This window comes from Rhinoraja longicauda, chromosome 12 (assembly GCF_053455715.1).
Source record: "Rhinoraja longicauda isolate Sanriku21f chromosome 12, sRhiLon1.1, whole genome shotgun sequence".
NCBI lineage: Eukaryota > Metazoa > Chordata > Chondrichthyes > Rajiformes > Arhynchobatidae > Rhinoraja > Rhinoraja longicauda.
This window is the reverse complement of record NC_135964.1, coordinates 7,599,243-7,616,006: the sequence shown is the minus strand read 5'-3', so window position 1 is coordinate 7,616,006 and position 16,764 is coordinate 7,599,243. Positions and strand designations below refer to the sequence as shown.

General features: G+C 44.0%; 1 protein-coding gene across 3 annotated transcripts in view; it reads right to left on the bottom strand.

Annotated features, from left to right (window-relative positions):
- frmpd4 (FERM and PDZ domain containing 4) overlaps positions 1-15,522 on the bottom strand; it is a 583,956-nt gene extending 568,434 nt beyond the window's left edge. For 2 of the 3 annotated variants that reach the window (XM_078408967.1, XM_078408968.1), the window contains exon 1: positions 15,146-15,522. In XM_078408967.1, the coding sequence (XP_078265093.1) occupies positions 15,146-15,186 (41 nt within the window). In that variant the 5' untranslated portion in view covers positions 15,187-15,522. The remainder of the gene's footprint in view (positions 1-15,145) is intronic. The other variant, XM_078408973.1, reaches the window with a different exon arrangement.
- Positions 15,523-16,764: the final 1,242 nt, after the last annotated feature.

Genomic DNA, 16,764 nt, shown 5'->3' with positions numbered 1-16,764 from the left:
CTCATTCCATCCATTTGAAGGGAATGTGAAACACCTTCTTAAATTTGCCTGCCACTAGAACATCCCCATTTTATATTTCTTTCATGATAGATGAGAACTACGATCCCAATCATGGGTTCACAGAAAATGCCAATCTCAATTAAGACAGAGAAATGTGAGGTGTTGCATTTTGTGAAGTCTAGCCCGGGCAGGACCTACACAGTGAATGATAGTGAGCTCTGGGGAGTGTTGTGGAGCAGGGGATCTAGGAGTGCAGGTGCATGGTTCCTTGAAGGTGGAGACGCAGGTAGATAGAGGCGCCACGGTAGCGCAGCGGTAGAGTTGCTGCTTTACAGCGAATGCAGCGCCGGAGACTCAGGTTCGATCCTGACTACGGGTGCTGCACTGTAAGGAGTTTGTACGTTCTCCCCGTGACCTGCGTGGGTTTTCTCCGAGATCTTCGGTTTCCTCCCACACTCCAAAGATATACAGGTATGTAGGTTAATTGGCTGGGTAAATGTAAAAATTGTCCCTAGTGGGTGTAGGATAGTGTTAATGTGCGGGGATCGCTGGGCGGCACGGACTTGGTGGGCCGAAAAGGCCTGTTTCCGGCTGTAAAATATATGATATGATATATGATAGGGTGGTCAAAAAGATGTTTGGCACATTGGCCTTCATCAGCCAGAGTATCGAGTATAGAAGTTGGGAGGTCATGTTGCAGTTGTACAAGACGTTGGTGAGGCCACATTTACGGTATTGTGTTCAGTTCTGGGCATCGTGCTATAGGAAAGATGTTGTCAAACTGGAAAGGGTAGCGAGAAAAGTGACAATGATGTTGCCAGGACTGGAGGGTCTGAGCTATAGGGAGAGGTTGAGTAGGCTGGGACGCTAATCCTTGGAGTGCAGGAGGATGACGGGTGATCTAAAAGAGGTGTACAAAATCATGAGAGGAATAGATTGGGTAGATGCACAGAGTATCTTGCCCAGAGTGGGTGAATTGACGGCCAGAGGACATAGGTTTAAGGTGGAAAAGATTTAATAGGAATCTGAGGGGTAACTTTTTCACACAAAGGGTGGTGGATGTATGGAACGAGGTAATTGAGGCAGGGACAATCCCAACATTTACGTAACAGTTGGACAGGTACATGGATAGGACAGGTTTGGTGGGATATGGACCAAATGCAGGCTGGTGGGACCAGTGTAGTTGGCAAGTTGGGCGGAAGGGCCTGTTTCCACGTTGTATCACTCTATGAAAGTGTCTTGGTTGCATCATTTAGCTGACACTTTATTCAATTGGGTGGCACGGTAGCGCAGCGGTAGAGTTGCTGCTTTACAGCGAATGCAGCGCCGGAGACTCAGGTTCGATCCTGACTGCGGGCGCCGTCTGTAAGGAGTTTGTACGTTCTCCCCGTGACCTGCGTGGGTTTTCTCCGAGATCTTCGGTTTCCTCCCACACTCCAAAGACGTACAGGTATGTAGGTTAATTGACTGGGTATATGTAAAAATTGTCCCTAGTGTGTGTAGGATAGTGTTAGTGTGTGGGGATCACTGGGCGGTGCGGACTTGGTGGGCCGAAAAGGCCTGTTTCCGCGCTGTATCTGAAATATGAAAAATAATATAATAAAATATAATATAATATGAAAATCATTCTCACTGCAATGCTGCACATCATCTCCAACATGCATCCCTTCGGAACGGAAATCACCTGCAGGATCAATTGGGGGCGTTTTTCAACTGCACTCAAGGTCACCCCAAACTCAGAAGCTGAGTTGTGATAGACAGTTGTTTGGCTTTGGAGGACAAGTTGCAGGTCACCAATAACCCATTCAATGAACCATAAAAGGCCTTACACTCAATATTCACCAGGCAAAGGTTCTCTATTATCTTGCATCCACAGTACAATACCTAGTATAAGAAGATAACTGCAGATGCTAGTACAAATCGAAGGTATTTATTCACAAAATGCTGGAGTAACTCAGCAGGTCAGGCAGCATCTCGGAAAAGAAGGAATGGGTGACGTTTCGGGTCGAGACCCTTCTTCAGACTGATGTCAGGGGGGCGGGACAAAGGAAGGATATAGGTGGAGACTGGAAGATAGAGGGAGATCTGGGAAGGAGGAGGGGAAGAGAGGGACAGAGGAACTATCTAAAGTTGGAGAAGTCGATGTTCATACCACTGGGCTGCAAACTGCCCAGGCGAAATATGGGGTGCTGTTCCTCCAATTTCCGGTGGGCCTCACTATGGCACTGGAGGCAGGGCCGTCTTAATGCATGGGCCTGATGGGCACTTGCCCGGGGCCCCACGAGCATAGGGGCCCCATGCTGATCTGTGTATGTTAAGTGACTTGCAATAAATAAATACTACTTTAAAAATGTAGGTTCAATAAGTGCTTTTTTCGCAACATTTTCGGTCACTAAGTGCTTCTCACAGCAATCTGTAAGTGCTTTTCGCAACAATGTAGCACCCTAAGTCCATCGCTAAGTGCTTTTCGGTAAGTGCTTTTCGCCGGCACGACAGGGGTGGGGGCTGGTAGGGAAAGGGGGTGGGGGAGAGTAACGGTAGGGGCCCCAGTACACTGCTTTGCCCGGGGGCCCATAATGCTGTAAAAACGGCCCTGACTGGAGGAGGCCCATGACAGAAAGGTCAGACTGGGAATGGGAGGGAGAGTTGAAGTGCTCAGCCACCGGGAGATCAGTTTGGTTAACGCGGACCGAGCGCAGGTGTTCAGTGAAGCGATCGCCGAGCCTGCGCTTGGTTTCGCCGATGTACAATACCTTTCTCCAAAAATATTCAAAGAGATCTCTCAATATGTGGATGAGTTCCCATATTTCAGGAGCCACTTATGAAAGTACTCACATGGATGGTGAAATTACCATCATCTTCAGTGCACCACCACACACTTGGTCTATTAAAGAGAGGACATTTGAAGATTAATCCCAGTACAAATCTCATGGTTTACTGGGCTGCAGTGATCCATGCCCTTTTAAATGGCTTTGAGATTGCGACTACCCAAGTCTAAAGTTTAAACTGCTTTCCTGTAATTGGAGAGGTAAAGACAAAGACATTTGAAATGTCCAAACAATGCTCATATGTCACCAGCCAGAGAGTTGTGAATCTGTGGAATCACCCAGACAGTTGTGAACCAAATGTGGAATTCTCTGCCACGGAAGGCAGTGGATGCCAATTCACTGGATGTTTTCAAGAGAGAGTTAGATTTAGCTCTTGGGGCTCACGGAATCAAGGGATATGGAAAGAAAGCAGGAACGGGGAACTGATTTTGCATAATCAGCCATGATCCTATTGAATGACGGTGCTGGCTCAAAGGGCCGAATGGCCTACTCCTGCACCTATTTTTCTATGTTTCTAAAATGATTTGCCAAGGAGGGATTGCAAGAGCCAAATTGGTACAGGTTCATATACTGTAGGCAGTTGGGAGGTCACCAGACTAAGATGAAGGACAGTTTGATGGAAATACATTGACCACTGATAGAGTAATTAACCCGAAAAGTTAATCTTATTTCTCTGGCCCCAGATGCTGTCTGACCTGCCGAGTATTTCCAACATTCTGCTACTATGATAATTACTTTGCTCAAAGTTGCTTTCTCCAACAATATAATAGCAGCACTCTAGATTACGAGCATAACTGTAATGGCTCGATTGTAATCTTGTATCGTCTTTCTGCTGACTGGTTAGCACGCAACAAAAGCTTTTCACTGTACCTCGGTACATGTGACAATAAACTAAACTGAAAATGAACTGAGCTAAATGCAGGCTATCCTAAACCACACAAGATTCTGTGAATCGTGGGTGATCTTATCCTTCCAACTGTTCACGGTTTTTCTCCACCTAGTAGGATTACCCACATAACATTCCTCGGATATTTTGTTTTTTGCCTGTACACAGGTGCCGGAATGAAAAGTAGGCAGCTGTTCTGGATCTTGATAGCCAGGATGTTGAACAATCTTCTCCAGCAGTCCAACAGATTGGAACCTCTTCCTAAAATGTCCCATCTTTTGCTAAACTCCCCCATCTGTATGCCACTGTTGAGGAGGCCACTCTGATCTATCTGCTGCAGCAGTTGTTATTTGGTTAAGCGTCATCTTGACCTGAAAGGCCTGAACCAGAGATAGGAGTTCACATTGAACCACAGCAACTGCAAAATTTAATTCAGTTAATTAAATTAAATATAAAACTTTCAAGTACAAAACTAGTAAAGGGAATGGTGACCACAAATTGTCAGATTGTATCATAAAAATGTACACGGTTCAGTTATTGCTCAGTTAACCTTGTAAAATCCTCTTCATAAACACCAGGGGACAAGTATCTAAATTAGGGCAGCTATTCCACAGCCTGACATTGTTGCACTGATGGAGTTGTTCCTTATAGACTCTGTGCCATATAGAAACATAGAAAATAGGTGCAGGAGTAGGCCATTCGGCCCTTCGTGCCTGCACCGCCATTCAATATGATCATGGCTGATCATCCAACTCAGTATCCCATACCTGCCTTCTCTCCATACCCCCTGATCCATTTAGCCACAAGGGCCACATCTAACTCCCTCTTAAATATAGCCAATGAACTGGCCTCAACTACCTTCTGTGGCAGAGAATTCCACAGATTCACCACTCTCTGTGTGAAAAAAAACTTTCTCATCTCGGTCCTAAAAGACTTCCCCCTTATCCTTAAACTGTGACCCCTTGTTCTGGACTTCCCCAACATCGGGAACAATCTTCCTGCATCTAGCCTGTCCAACCCCTTAAGAATTTTGTAAGTTTCTATAAGATCCCCCCACAATCTTCTAAATTCCAGCGAGTACAAGCCGAGTCTATCCAGTCTTTCTTCATATGAAAATATATATATTTTATATCATCGACTACATTCCCTGGGTGCATCTTGCTGCAAAGGCAGGCCAAACCTACAATGGGAAACAGGTGAGAAGGAGCAGCCTTTTGAAGTGCTTGACAAGAAATGGATTCCAATCAACAGGAGATTAATTCCAATCTTGAGTAATTTTCAATGGTACCAGGTCAAACATGGTCAAAGAAAACTCTTCCTGTTTACCACCTACTTTCCTCCTGCAGCTGACCCAGTCCAGCTAATTGCCACTCAATCAACCAACTTTCAATTATCGTGAGAATGATTAACACTGTTAGCAATCGTCATATCCAGCAACCTACTCAGTGGTATCCAGTTTGGGAAACAATTAAGTTAACCTTCTGTGAACAACCTCCAGTGCGAGTTTACCTTTCTCTGAACATGGAGACCAAATCTGGTCCTGCTTTCTGAAACACCTTGTAAACTTATAGCAAATCTCTACTTCCATGCTGTGTTCCTTCACCAAACAGGTGAGGGGCAATTAGCTGGACTGGGTCAGCTGCAGGAGGAAAGTAGGTGGTAAACAGGAGGAGTTTTCTTTGACCATGTTTGACCTGGTACCATTGAGAATTACTCAAGATTGGAATATGTATATATATCAGATGTAGTTAATATAGACATTATTGTGTAAATACGTATATTCATATGATTGTAGGGGTGAGTGAGTATATATGTAGTTATATATGTATTTTAGGTATTAGTTATTATAGATAATACTTGATAAATATTGATTAGGGAATGGGGGTAGGATTAAATAAGTTCACACTTCTTCCTACTCCTTTTCACACATGTAAGGGGCGGCACAGTAGCGCAGCGGTAGAGTTGCTGCTTTACAGCGAATGCAGCGCCCGAGACTCAGGTTCGATCCTGACTACGGGTGCTGCACTGTAAGGAGTTTGTACGTTCTCCCCGTGACCTGCGTGGGTTTTCTCCGAGATCTTCGGTTTCCTTCCACACTCCAAAGACGTACAGGTATGTAGGTTAATTGGCTGGGTAAATGTAAAAATTGTCCCTATTGGGTGTAGGATAGTGTTAAAGTACGGGGATCACTGGGCGGCATGGACTTGGTGGGCCGAATGGCCTGTTTCTGGCTGTATATGTATATGATGATGATGATGATGATGATGAAAGACGTTAAGTAATGGATGAAATTCTTTGTATTTCTTCTGTTTTTTTGGTGTTTTTTTTGTTTTTTAATTGATGTCCTTTAACATGTACGAAATAAAATGATAGAAAGAAAGAAAGAATCCATCTCTTCATAAACAGGCCCACATCTCATTAGCCTTTATCATTACTCAAAATCCACCTGTTAATTTTTTGGACATTGTGTTTTGTGTTTTTTGGACACACAGATTCTTTGATAACACAAAATTCCATAGTCTCTCCATTTAAACAATTGGCTTTATTATTTATTTTGGAAGGGGTCAACTTTCCTCTTCCCCACATGACACTCCATGTGCCATTTTTCTTTGTCCACTTGCTTAAATATCCTTCTGGGATGTTTTGTGTTCACTTCACAGCTTGTTTTCCTACCAATTTTGTTTTCACCAGCAAATTTGGCTGCAGAACATTCCATCCCATCATGCAAGTCATTAATGAATCCATTGTAACTCCAGGCATATGGTACTAGTTGACTCTCAACTACTCTCTGACCCTAGATAGACACAAAATTCTGGACCAACTCAGCGGGTCAGACAGCATCTCTGGAGAAAAGGAACAGGTGACGTTTTGGGTCGAGACCCTGCTTCAGGCACCCGCTCTCTGACCCTGCCAGACTCTTTCAGAACAGGGGTCAGAAAATGAGGAGAAACCCTGAAAGACAATAGACAATAGGTGCAGGAGGAGGCCATTCGGCCCTTCGAGCCAGCACCACCATTCAATGTGATCATGGCTGATCATTCTCAATCAGTACCCCGTTCCTGCCTTCTCCCCATATCCCTTGACTCCGCGATCCTTAAGAGCTCTATCTAGCTCTCTCTTGAATGCATTCAGAAAATTGGCCTCCACTGCCTTCTGAGGCAGAGAATTCCACAGATTCACAACTCTCTGACTGAAAATGTTTTCCCTCATCTCAGTTCTAAATGGCCTACACCTTATTCTTAAACTGTGGCCCCTTGTTCTGGACTCCCCCAACATTGGGAACATGTTTCCTGCCTCTAACGTGTCCAACCCCTTAATAATCTTATACGTTTTGATAAGATCTCCTCTCATCCTTCTAAATTCCTGTGTATACAAGCCTAGTCGCTCCAGTCTTTCAACATATGACAGTCCCGCCATTCCGGGAATTAACCTAGTAAACCTACGCTGCACGCCCTCAATAGCAAGAATATCCTTCCTCAAATTTGGAGACCAAAACTGCACGCAGTACTCCGGGTGCAGTCTCACTAAGGCCCTGTACAACTGCAGAAGGACCTCTTTGCTCCTATACTCAACTCCTCTTGTTATGAAGGCCAACATTCCATTGGCTTTCTTCACTGCCTGCTGTACCTGCATGCTTCCTTTCAGTGAAAGATTAGAAAGGCAAATTGAATATAAAGAATAATGCACTATAATCCCGAAAGAATATTACTGAATCATCCAACAGAATCATGGCCATCATCACTGGCACAAGTGTTATTTAAATGTTAAGCTTTACTTTCTGCTGGGTACATGAGCGGAGGTTGCACCTGGTTAACATATCCCAGAATGGTCAAACTCCGCGCCACCAAAAGGCCATGCACGGTTAGCAACAGATTAGTGATTTAGTTCCAATTTTATACTTCAGGAATCAAAGGCGATTTCAAAAATCCACATTCCTGCTGAACATTAGCTGTACATGGAGTTTATGGAAGTAATAGATTATAAAAGAAAAACAGAAATGATAAAGAACAGCCATTCTGCATTACAAACACAGCGGAATTATGTGGAATTTGTTACAATACTCTAGACAGAGGAATTGCGTGGAATTTGTTACAATACTCTAGTTCCTCATTTTCTAGAGCTAAAAGCATAAAGCAATCACTCTCAGCTTCTCCACTTCCACTTCTGTGCATACTGCCCCCACTGGTCAAAGGAAATCAGTGCAATTCACACTTCCAACATCGATTGCTGTTGTCCAACCAGCACAAAGCAGCTCACTGACGTTGGTGAGTTTATTCACAAGAGCTCGATAAATTCTGAATGTGGTGAGGTGAGTTCTTGCAGGATCTTGGATACCTTCCCTCCCTGCAATTCCTGTGGAATGGCAACCCGTTATTTCCACTTGCAGCAATTGTAAATCCAATCAAATCTTCGCAACGGCAAAGTAGAGAAGTACTCTACAAAGGTGATGTACACTATCACGAGGCAGAGATACCACAAAGACATTCTTCTGTGCAATTTGGTATACAAGTGTTTTGTTTAACCCTCTAGGTTAACTTCTTCCATCAGAGAGAAGGAGGAAGCATAATGTTTATTTCAATGCTTCCTGCTTTCATTACTTTGTCCAATCCTGCACATGTTCTTCCTGCACATGTCTTAAAGGGGCACAATTTAAAATGTGTTCCTCTCATTGGGAAATAAGATGTTGAATTGGTTCAGGAAGAAACAGAGAAAACCATTGCAAAAGATGAAAAGACTGGCCAGAAGGGAATATTCGCGTTATCTTTCAGTTTGCTGATTTTCAATTGCAGTCTCGCTCACCTGATTAAGAAACAATAATCGACGCACGTTTAAATTTCTGTTTAACAAAGCAGACAAAGAGTTAGAATTAGCATGTTTCCAATGCAATTTTGGATGTAAAATCTTGTTATCTGACATCATTGTGATAGTTAGGACGTAGGACCACCATAATATTCTCATTGTCATCAGCAAGGACAGACAGCCTTCGATAGTTCTGGACTGACAACAGTTGTGACCCAAAATGCTGGAGTAATTCAGCGGGTCAGGCAGCATCTCTGGAGAGAAGGAATGGATGATGTTTCAGGTCGAGACCCTTCTTCAGACCGATGTCAGGGGAGTGGGCAGGACCGATAGAATGCAGTCGGAGACAGGAAGACTGGTGGGAGAACTGAGAAGGGGGAGTGGATGGAGAGAGAGGGAAAGCAAGGGCTATTTGAAGTTAGAGAAGTCAATGTTCATACTGCTGAGGTGTAAGCTCCCCAAGGGAAATATGAGGTGTTGTTCCTCCAATTTGCGCTGGGCCTCACTCTGACAATGGAGGAGGCCCAGGACAGAAAGGTCAGATTGGGAATGGGAGGGGGAGTTAAAGTGCTGAGCAACCGGGAGATCAGGTAGGTTAAGGCGAACTGAGCGGAGGTGTTCAGCGAAACGATCGCCGAGCCTGCGCTTGGTCTCGCCGATGTACAGGAGTGGACAGTTGTGACCCACTTGAGATATATCCATGGGGATAAACAACTATGTCAAAAGGCAGTGATATCACCAGGGAAAGACAGATGCACTGCTCCTCAGGTATTGTTGATGAATTTCATGAAGAACTGGTGCAGTCAGCTTTTCAAGATGTACTGCCTGTAACTTTTTTTTCGTAAGTTAGATCAACTGGAGTTCTCTTGATCCAACACATTGATGCACCACATCGTAAGTTTGTAAGTTGGTCCCGTCTTAGATAAGTGGTGGAATTCTCATCTCAAAATCAAAGGTTGTGGGTTTAAGGCCCTGCCCAGAACTTAGGGCGATGCTGAAGTAGTACAATATATTAGCAACTTCGCTGCTGAAGTGGTACGATATAGTTTCGCATTTGAGATGTTAAACCAAGTATCCTACTGCTTCTTTAGGCAGACTTGTGACATTTTCCCTGTGACAGGTTCCCACAGAATCCTAGCCAATATTAATCGACAATCAAAGCCACCTAAAGCATTTTATGTAGTCAATCAGCATACTGCCAAAATACTTCTAATGGGGTTTAAATTTGAACTACGATTGATACGAACAGGAGCTAGTCGAGTATATCCCACAAACTGGCGTAATGCCTGCCTGCACAATAATTACAGTTCTTCAAAAGTACATCATTGACTGAAGTGCTTTGGGACATCCTGAAAACCTTGAAAAGCCCAACATACATGCAAGAAGGTAGACACACAATGCTGGAGTTACTCAGCGGGTCAGGCAGCATCTCAGGAGAGAAGGAATGGGTGACGTTTCGGGTCGAGACCCTTCTTCAGACCGAGTCAACAAAACTACGTGGAGAAACCATTTTTTAGGTGACGTGGCTGCATGAATGCCATAAACTAACTTCATTGTCAAAAAGTATTCAAAACATTTGCTGTCATACAGAACAATATGGGATAAATAGAACCACAGATGCTGATTTTGGGTCTAATGTTGCCCCATACTAACTTGCACAAGCATTTCACATTACAACTTAGGATAATGTTTCAATTCTTCCAGTAAAGAAGTCAGAATAAGTTTAAAAATATGATTTTTACATTGATAAAGGCATTAATATTTCTTAACTGGCCACACAAATGTTCAATGGATCTACAATAGCCTGGATGCAATGAGTTATTTGAATCTTAATGGCTCATTTCTTATACAATCAATTTGTCATAGCATGTTTTCTGAAATTGGTGAATGTCCATCAAACTTTTTGTGTCTCAGATATACGAATCCCCTGTGGTTAAACCAAGCTCTATTTTTTCCACTGGATTAACCCAATTTCTAGATGACGGAGAGCAGATATCCATTGCTCCAAATCTTCCCCTGTTTACAATGAACATGTTTGCTTCTGACCTTAAAATGGTGAAACGCTCACATAAAACAATTACGAGTTGAAATGGGAGCACCAAAGTTCTGCTCTCATTTCATCATTGCCTGATATTTGCACTTTCAGAAAACGCTTCATATTTGTGTTCACCTAAAATGGGTTCCTGACATTTTCTAAGAAATAGAACGCACAAAGCTGTTCATTGAAAAGATAATGTTCTGTTAAAATAAATGGATTTCAGACATCTATTTTCTGATCTGGCTCAATATTTTCCCTCTGGCATTTAGGGTTTCAAGAACCCTTCTGCCATTTGTTGTTTCATTATTTTGCAAATCGCACAATGGCTACTGGCAATTGTTTCCATCGCAAGACGTGCCTATTGGATCTGAAATATGGAACATTGCCACCCAGTTCAGTTTGCACTGGAGGTGTTCAGTGCCATCTGCTGCCGTTGGCACACCCACATCCTCAGAAAATGGCACAAACTACATGGAAATACCACAGGGGCAATTAAAGGATATTTCCTGTACAAAAGTTATTTCAAACGGCACCCTACGGATGATGGCTGCCAATGGTGATCAATAACATGGCTTACAAGTGCCATTATGTCCAGTGCTGCTACTGACCATATGTGCAGAGATTGTTACAGCATCATATAATAACTGTGGGAATCCGGCTGTAAACAATAAGGCAGTGGCCAAACGCAGACCATGTGCCACCAGCTGCTGGGTTAACCTATACCCGCCATAGAGCATAAGCTGGGCATTAAGAGCCATCAAACATGGTGGGAGGGGAATAGAAAGACAAACTTAAAAAACCACGAGGCACATTGCTTTCCTTTCCCTTTACTGACAGTGACATTTCTCATTAAATACCTACACCCATTTAAATTTCATGGACCTGTGGTTTCCCATATCCACTAATGGTATGCACCTTATTTAGGTTTGAATATGCACCTAATCTCAATGTAATTTGCTTAGGACCACAGAAAGATTGACTGACGCTTGACTTTGGTTCAGTATAAAGAGTGTAAGAAAATAACTGCAGATGCTGGTACAAATCGAAGGTATTTATTTCACAAAATGCTGGAGTAACTCAGCAGGTCAGGCAGCATCTCAGGAGAGAAGGAAGAAGGGTCTCGACCCGAAACGTCACCCATTCCTTCTCTCCTGAGATGCTGCCTGACCTGCTGAGTTACTCCAGAATTTTGTGAAATAAATGACTTTGGTTCAAATCATTTGGATGTGAACTGCACTTCAACTGGAAAAAACTACACCACGCACTAGTCCTTTGCATTTTTAATTCTCTGGTTGTATGGAATCTGTGGATTAGAAACAGAATTGAAGGGAATCCCAAAAAGTAGAATTTGTGAAACCAAAATGGGGATTGATTTCAGAATCTCTAACAAGATGTTATCCACATTGCCACAAATTATTTCCAGTTCAATTTCAATTCTCTCCTGCAAAGGGCTGGAGCAGGTGGTACTAGACCCAGAATGTGGGGGAAAGACTGGTACACATTAAAACATAGATAATAGGTGCAGGAGTAGGCCATTCGGCCCTTCGAGCCAGCACCACCATTCAATATGATCATGGCTGACCATCCAAAACTAGTACCCCATTCCTGCTTTCTCCCCATATCACTCAATTCCGTGAGCCCCAAGAGCTATATCTAACATTAGTTCTTCAGTCTGAAGAAGGGTCTCAACCCGAAACGTCACCCATTCCTTCTCTCCTGAGATGCTGCCTGACCTGCTGAGTTACTCCAGCATTTTGTGAATAAATACCTTTGATTTGTACCAGCATCTGCAGTTATTTTCTTACACTTTAGTTCTGAGGTGTTACCATAACCAAGATAATCTATATTTGATATAAAAAATAGAAGTACACGAGAAATATTTTAGACAGCATCTGCAGGATAATAATTGATTAACTCTCCAATATCAAATATTACCCAAACACCACTTTGCCTTTTCCTTTGGAAAGTCCGAGTGCTAAGCTGCATGTTTCCAGACATTTTTATTTCAAAGTTGCAGCATTTGTGCTGCTGCTTTTGTCACTTTGCACAACTATTTCCTCATTTGGTTCCATTCAGCTGTACAATGCCTGCACAATATTATCCAATCTTTTCAGAAATTACTCCACAGTTGTTTTTGCTCCCGAACAGGGCATTTATTGTGGCCTCTGTCCACCAACGCGAATAATAACAGGAGATTTGATTGAATAAACTGTGCTCACAGCTGATCTAATTTTTCTCAGTGCTGGGAAGTTGCAATATTACATTCCCTGAAGAATTCATTTAATCATTGGCCGCGAAAAGTGTTTAGTTCACAAATTAAAACTGCCCTAATTGAAGTTTTTAATGAATAATTGCCCTTTTTTCCCCATTTTGGATGTTTGCAGTGCAATCAGACATTTTATTTTATAGAGTTACAGAGTTATGCAACTCAGAAACAGGACTCCTGGACCAAATCCTCCAGGCTGGGAAGATGTCTAATCTGAGCTACCTGAGTTGCCTGTGTTTGGCCATATCCCTCTAAACCTTTTTCTAACCATGTACCTGTCCAAATGCATTCTAAATGTATGCATATTGTGGCTGTACTCACCTGTACAGCTTCCTCGAACAGCTTGTTACATACACCTCCAAAATATTGCCCCTTGGGTCCCTTTTATTTTTAATCTTTGTCCTCTCGTTTTAGATTCCCTAAAAAGGCGGGAGTTCTAGGGAGAAAGTCCCTGAAACTTTCTCCCTAAAGTTTGGGAGAAAGTCTGCATTCATCCACCTTACCTCCTCCTGCTTGTATGTACCACAGTAAGTTTGGGCCTCAACCTACAGAGGAAGAAAATCCCTGCCTATTCTAGCCACTCCTTATAACTCACGCCTTCTAGTCCCAGTCGCGTCCAAGTGAATCTTTTCTGCGCACTTTCCAGTAAATACCATCCTTCCTCCAACTCTGTGACTAAAACTGCAAATTCCACAACACTGGGAACACTCAGCTAGTTATGTCGTATCTGGGAAAGATAAACATCTTTCTTCCTACAGATGCTGACTGACCTATTGAACACTTGTCCCAATTTTTGTTACAAACTTGCACCCCTCTGCGATTTTTGTTTATCATCACAAGGCGAAGCTCGTATTGCAAGCCTATGAAGAACAACCCGAAATGATCGATTATCGATGACTTGCAGATGACCCATCAAACTGAAAGACCTTTTGGATTGTTTTCTGGTTAATAAGTGAATGCAAAATGTCCCTTTGCAATAAACAACCTGTTTTGCAGGTTTGAAATCAGCAAAGAGAAACATAGAAAATAGGTGCAGGAGTAGGCCATTCGGCCCTTCGAGCCTGCACCGCCATTCAATATGATCATGGCTGATCATCCAACTCAGTATCCCGTACCTGCCTTCTCTCCATACCCCCTGATCCCTTTAGCCACAAGGGCCACATCTAACTCCCTCTTAAATATAGCCAATGAACTGGCCTCAACTACCTTCTGTGGCAGAGAATTCCACAGATTCACCACTCTCTGTGTGAAAAAAAACTTTCTCATCTCGGTCCTAAAAGACTTCCCCCTTATCCTTAAACTGTAACCCCTTGTTCTGGACTTCCCCAACATCGGGAACAATCTTCCTGCATCTAGCCTGTCCAACCCCTTAAGAATTTTGTAAGTTTCTATAAGATCCTCCCTCAATCTTCTAAATTCCAGCGAGTACAAGCCGAGTCTATCCAGTCTTTCTTCATCTGAAAGTCCTGCCATCCCAGAATACACATCTATTGTGGGAAGAGTGGGAAGGGGGAGAACATCATTCACACGTGGGGCAATTCTTACTTACCCCCGACCCCATCGGCGGGAACAATTGAACGGTGAGGAAATCCCAATGTGTTGTTGCTTCTTTTCAACGTCAGCCAAATGAAAGGCGGTCACTTGCGGTTTTTGGAGCACCTTTTCCAAAAGCCCAAGCATTATTCAGAAGACAATTCACGGCAGGCGAACAAAGTATCCCCCTCTCAGCTGAAAGGCTGGTTTAACTTTTCGAGTCAGGGACGAAGAATATAAACTAACCAAGTCAAAACAGTGTCGAATATCACAGAAATGCCTTACGTTAAAAAAACATGGGGGGGGGGGGTGGGGGGGGAGAGAAAAATCGATACTTCTGCAGATTGGAATGCACGGATAAGTAGTATTATTAACGCTATCTCATAAACCACTGTAATCAAGATCCTTGTGTTGTGATTCTCCACCAGTGAAATGCAGTAAACGGGAATCTTCCAATCATGGCATGGTCTATCATCCCGTTCCAATACACACACCCGTCCGCTCCACATGCACAAATATCGCAGGGTGGCAATTGAGGGCAATTCAGTGGAACCATTAATCCGCGATTCTATCAGCCAAAGAATAATTACAAGAGGCCCGGAATGAACATTGTGCATCGTGTCTCCCACGCTCCCACTTCCCGATGATAGCCGTGGCTATCGATCCGCGCTGTTTTGCAATGCACGGCACACACAGGTTCCTGCTGTGTTGTCAGTCACACACCACCACAGCCTGGATATGGTCCACTGTGGACACAGCACACACACACACAGCCCACAATGATGCACACTTACCCCGAGAGCTTAGCGATCTTCACAAAGCTAAACACATCCATGCATGCAGGGGGGCTCTTAGGCTCACTTCAGCTCCATAACTGCGCCTCCCTTCAACTCGGTTGGGGCCAGGGAAAGGGTTGCTTCCCTCTGCTCTTGCTCCTCTGTCCACTCCAGCATGAGTCCCCCAGACAAAATAATATTGTGTGCTACAGAAAGGCAGTGTTGCAGTCGTCCACAGCCAAGCACCACGCAGCTATCACTGGCCCTGGCGAGAGAGAGAGAGAGAGAGAGGGAGAGACACACACACTCTCACTCACACACTCACTCACATTTCATCACGTTGGAATAATGAGCAGCAGCCGCGCAGGCGGCAGCTCCGGGAGTCGTGAATCACAGCACACGGTGAATGTCCTCTGCTCATCTCGGGTCCGGCCGCCACACACACACAGACCAAGAGCTTCTCTTTCCCCCCAGTCCGTGCAGGGGTGACAAATGCAAGAAGAGGCAGCCTGCCGACGGATGACAGTGGACGGACAAACAAACAAACAAACGAACAAATAATTGGATACACTGGAGTTAATTCCCGGAATGGTGGGACTGTCATATGTTGAAAGACTGGAGCGACTAGGCTTGTATACACTGGAATTTAGAAGGATGAGAGGGAATCTTATCGAAACGTATAAGATTATTAAGGGGTTGGACACGTTAGAGGCAGGAAACATGTTCCCAATGTTGGGGGAGTCCAGAACAAGGGGCCACAGCTTAAGAATAAGGGGTAGGCCATTTAGAACTGAGATGAGGAAAAACTTTTTCAGTCAGAGAGTTGTGAATCTGTGGAATTCTCTGCCTCAGAAGGCAGTGGAGGACAATTCTCTGAATGCATTCAAGAGAGAGCTAGATAGAGCTCTTAAGGATAGCGGAGTCAGGGGGTATGGGGAGAAGGCAGGAACGGGGTACTGATTGAGAATGATCAGCCATGATCACATTGAATGGCGGTGCTGGCTCGAAGGGCCGAATGGCCTCCTCCTGCACCTGGTGTCTAATTTACAGCGCTTCAGTGCGAGGGGCATCGCTTTTGGCAGACTGCCTTCACCTGCGTGAAACCCAACATTTCCAAGTTCACAGAGCAGGCTTCTCGCAGCCTGCACCGAACGAAAATTGGGGGCTGCTTTTCACAAGAGGTTTAACCCTGCTGCGACATGTTATGGCAACTGAATATCAATGGGTCGAGTCTGCACACAGGTGAACGAACACACAGACAGTCCTGGGCGTGTGCCCAGAGTTTGAACGGGCGGTCTCGTAGTTTTATTTGAGGACTGTAAAAAACACAAAGGTAACAGAGCCAGACGCTAAAATAGAATATCATTTTCCGGCAACTTCACTTACAAATCTGAAAATTTCTCCCTCTCCAAGGCCATTGACAAACAGGGGACAGAAGCATAACAAACTTTGCCCACACTGCTACAACTTCAATTAGTTTCTGTACCTATTCGTGGGTACTCGTTGTTTTCCAAACTTTCAACAATGGTAGGCAGGCAGGCAGGCAATGTCCCCTTTACGTGTCCTAACTAACTTTCCAGCTGTCCAGTATTCCAATCTTGCCCCAGTTTAGGGCGCAGATCTTGGGCGCTGGACAA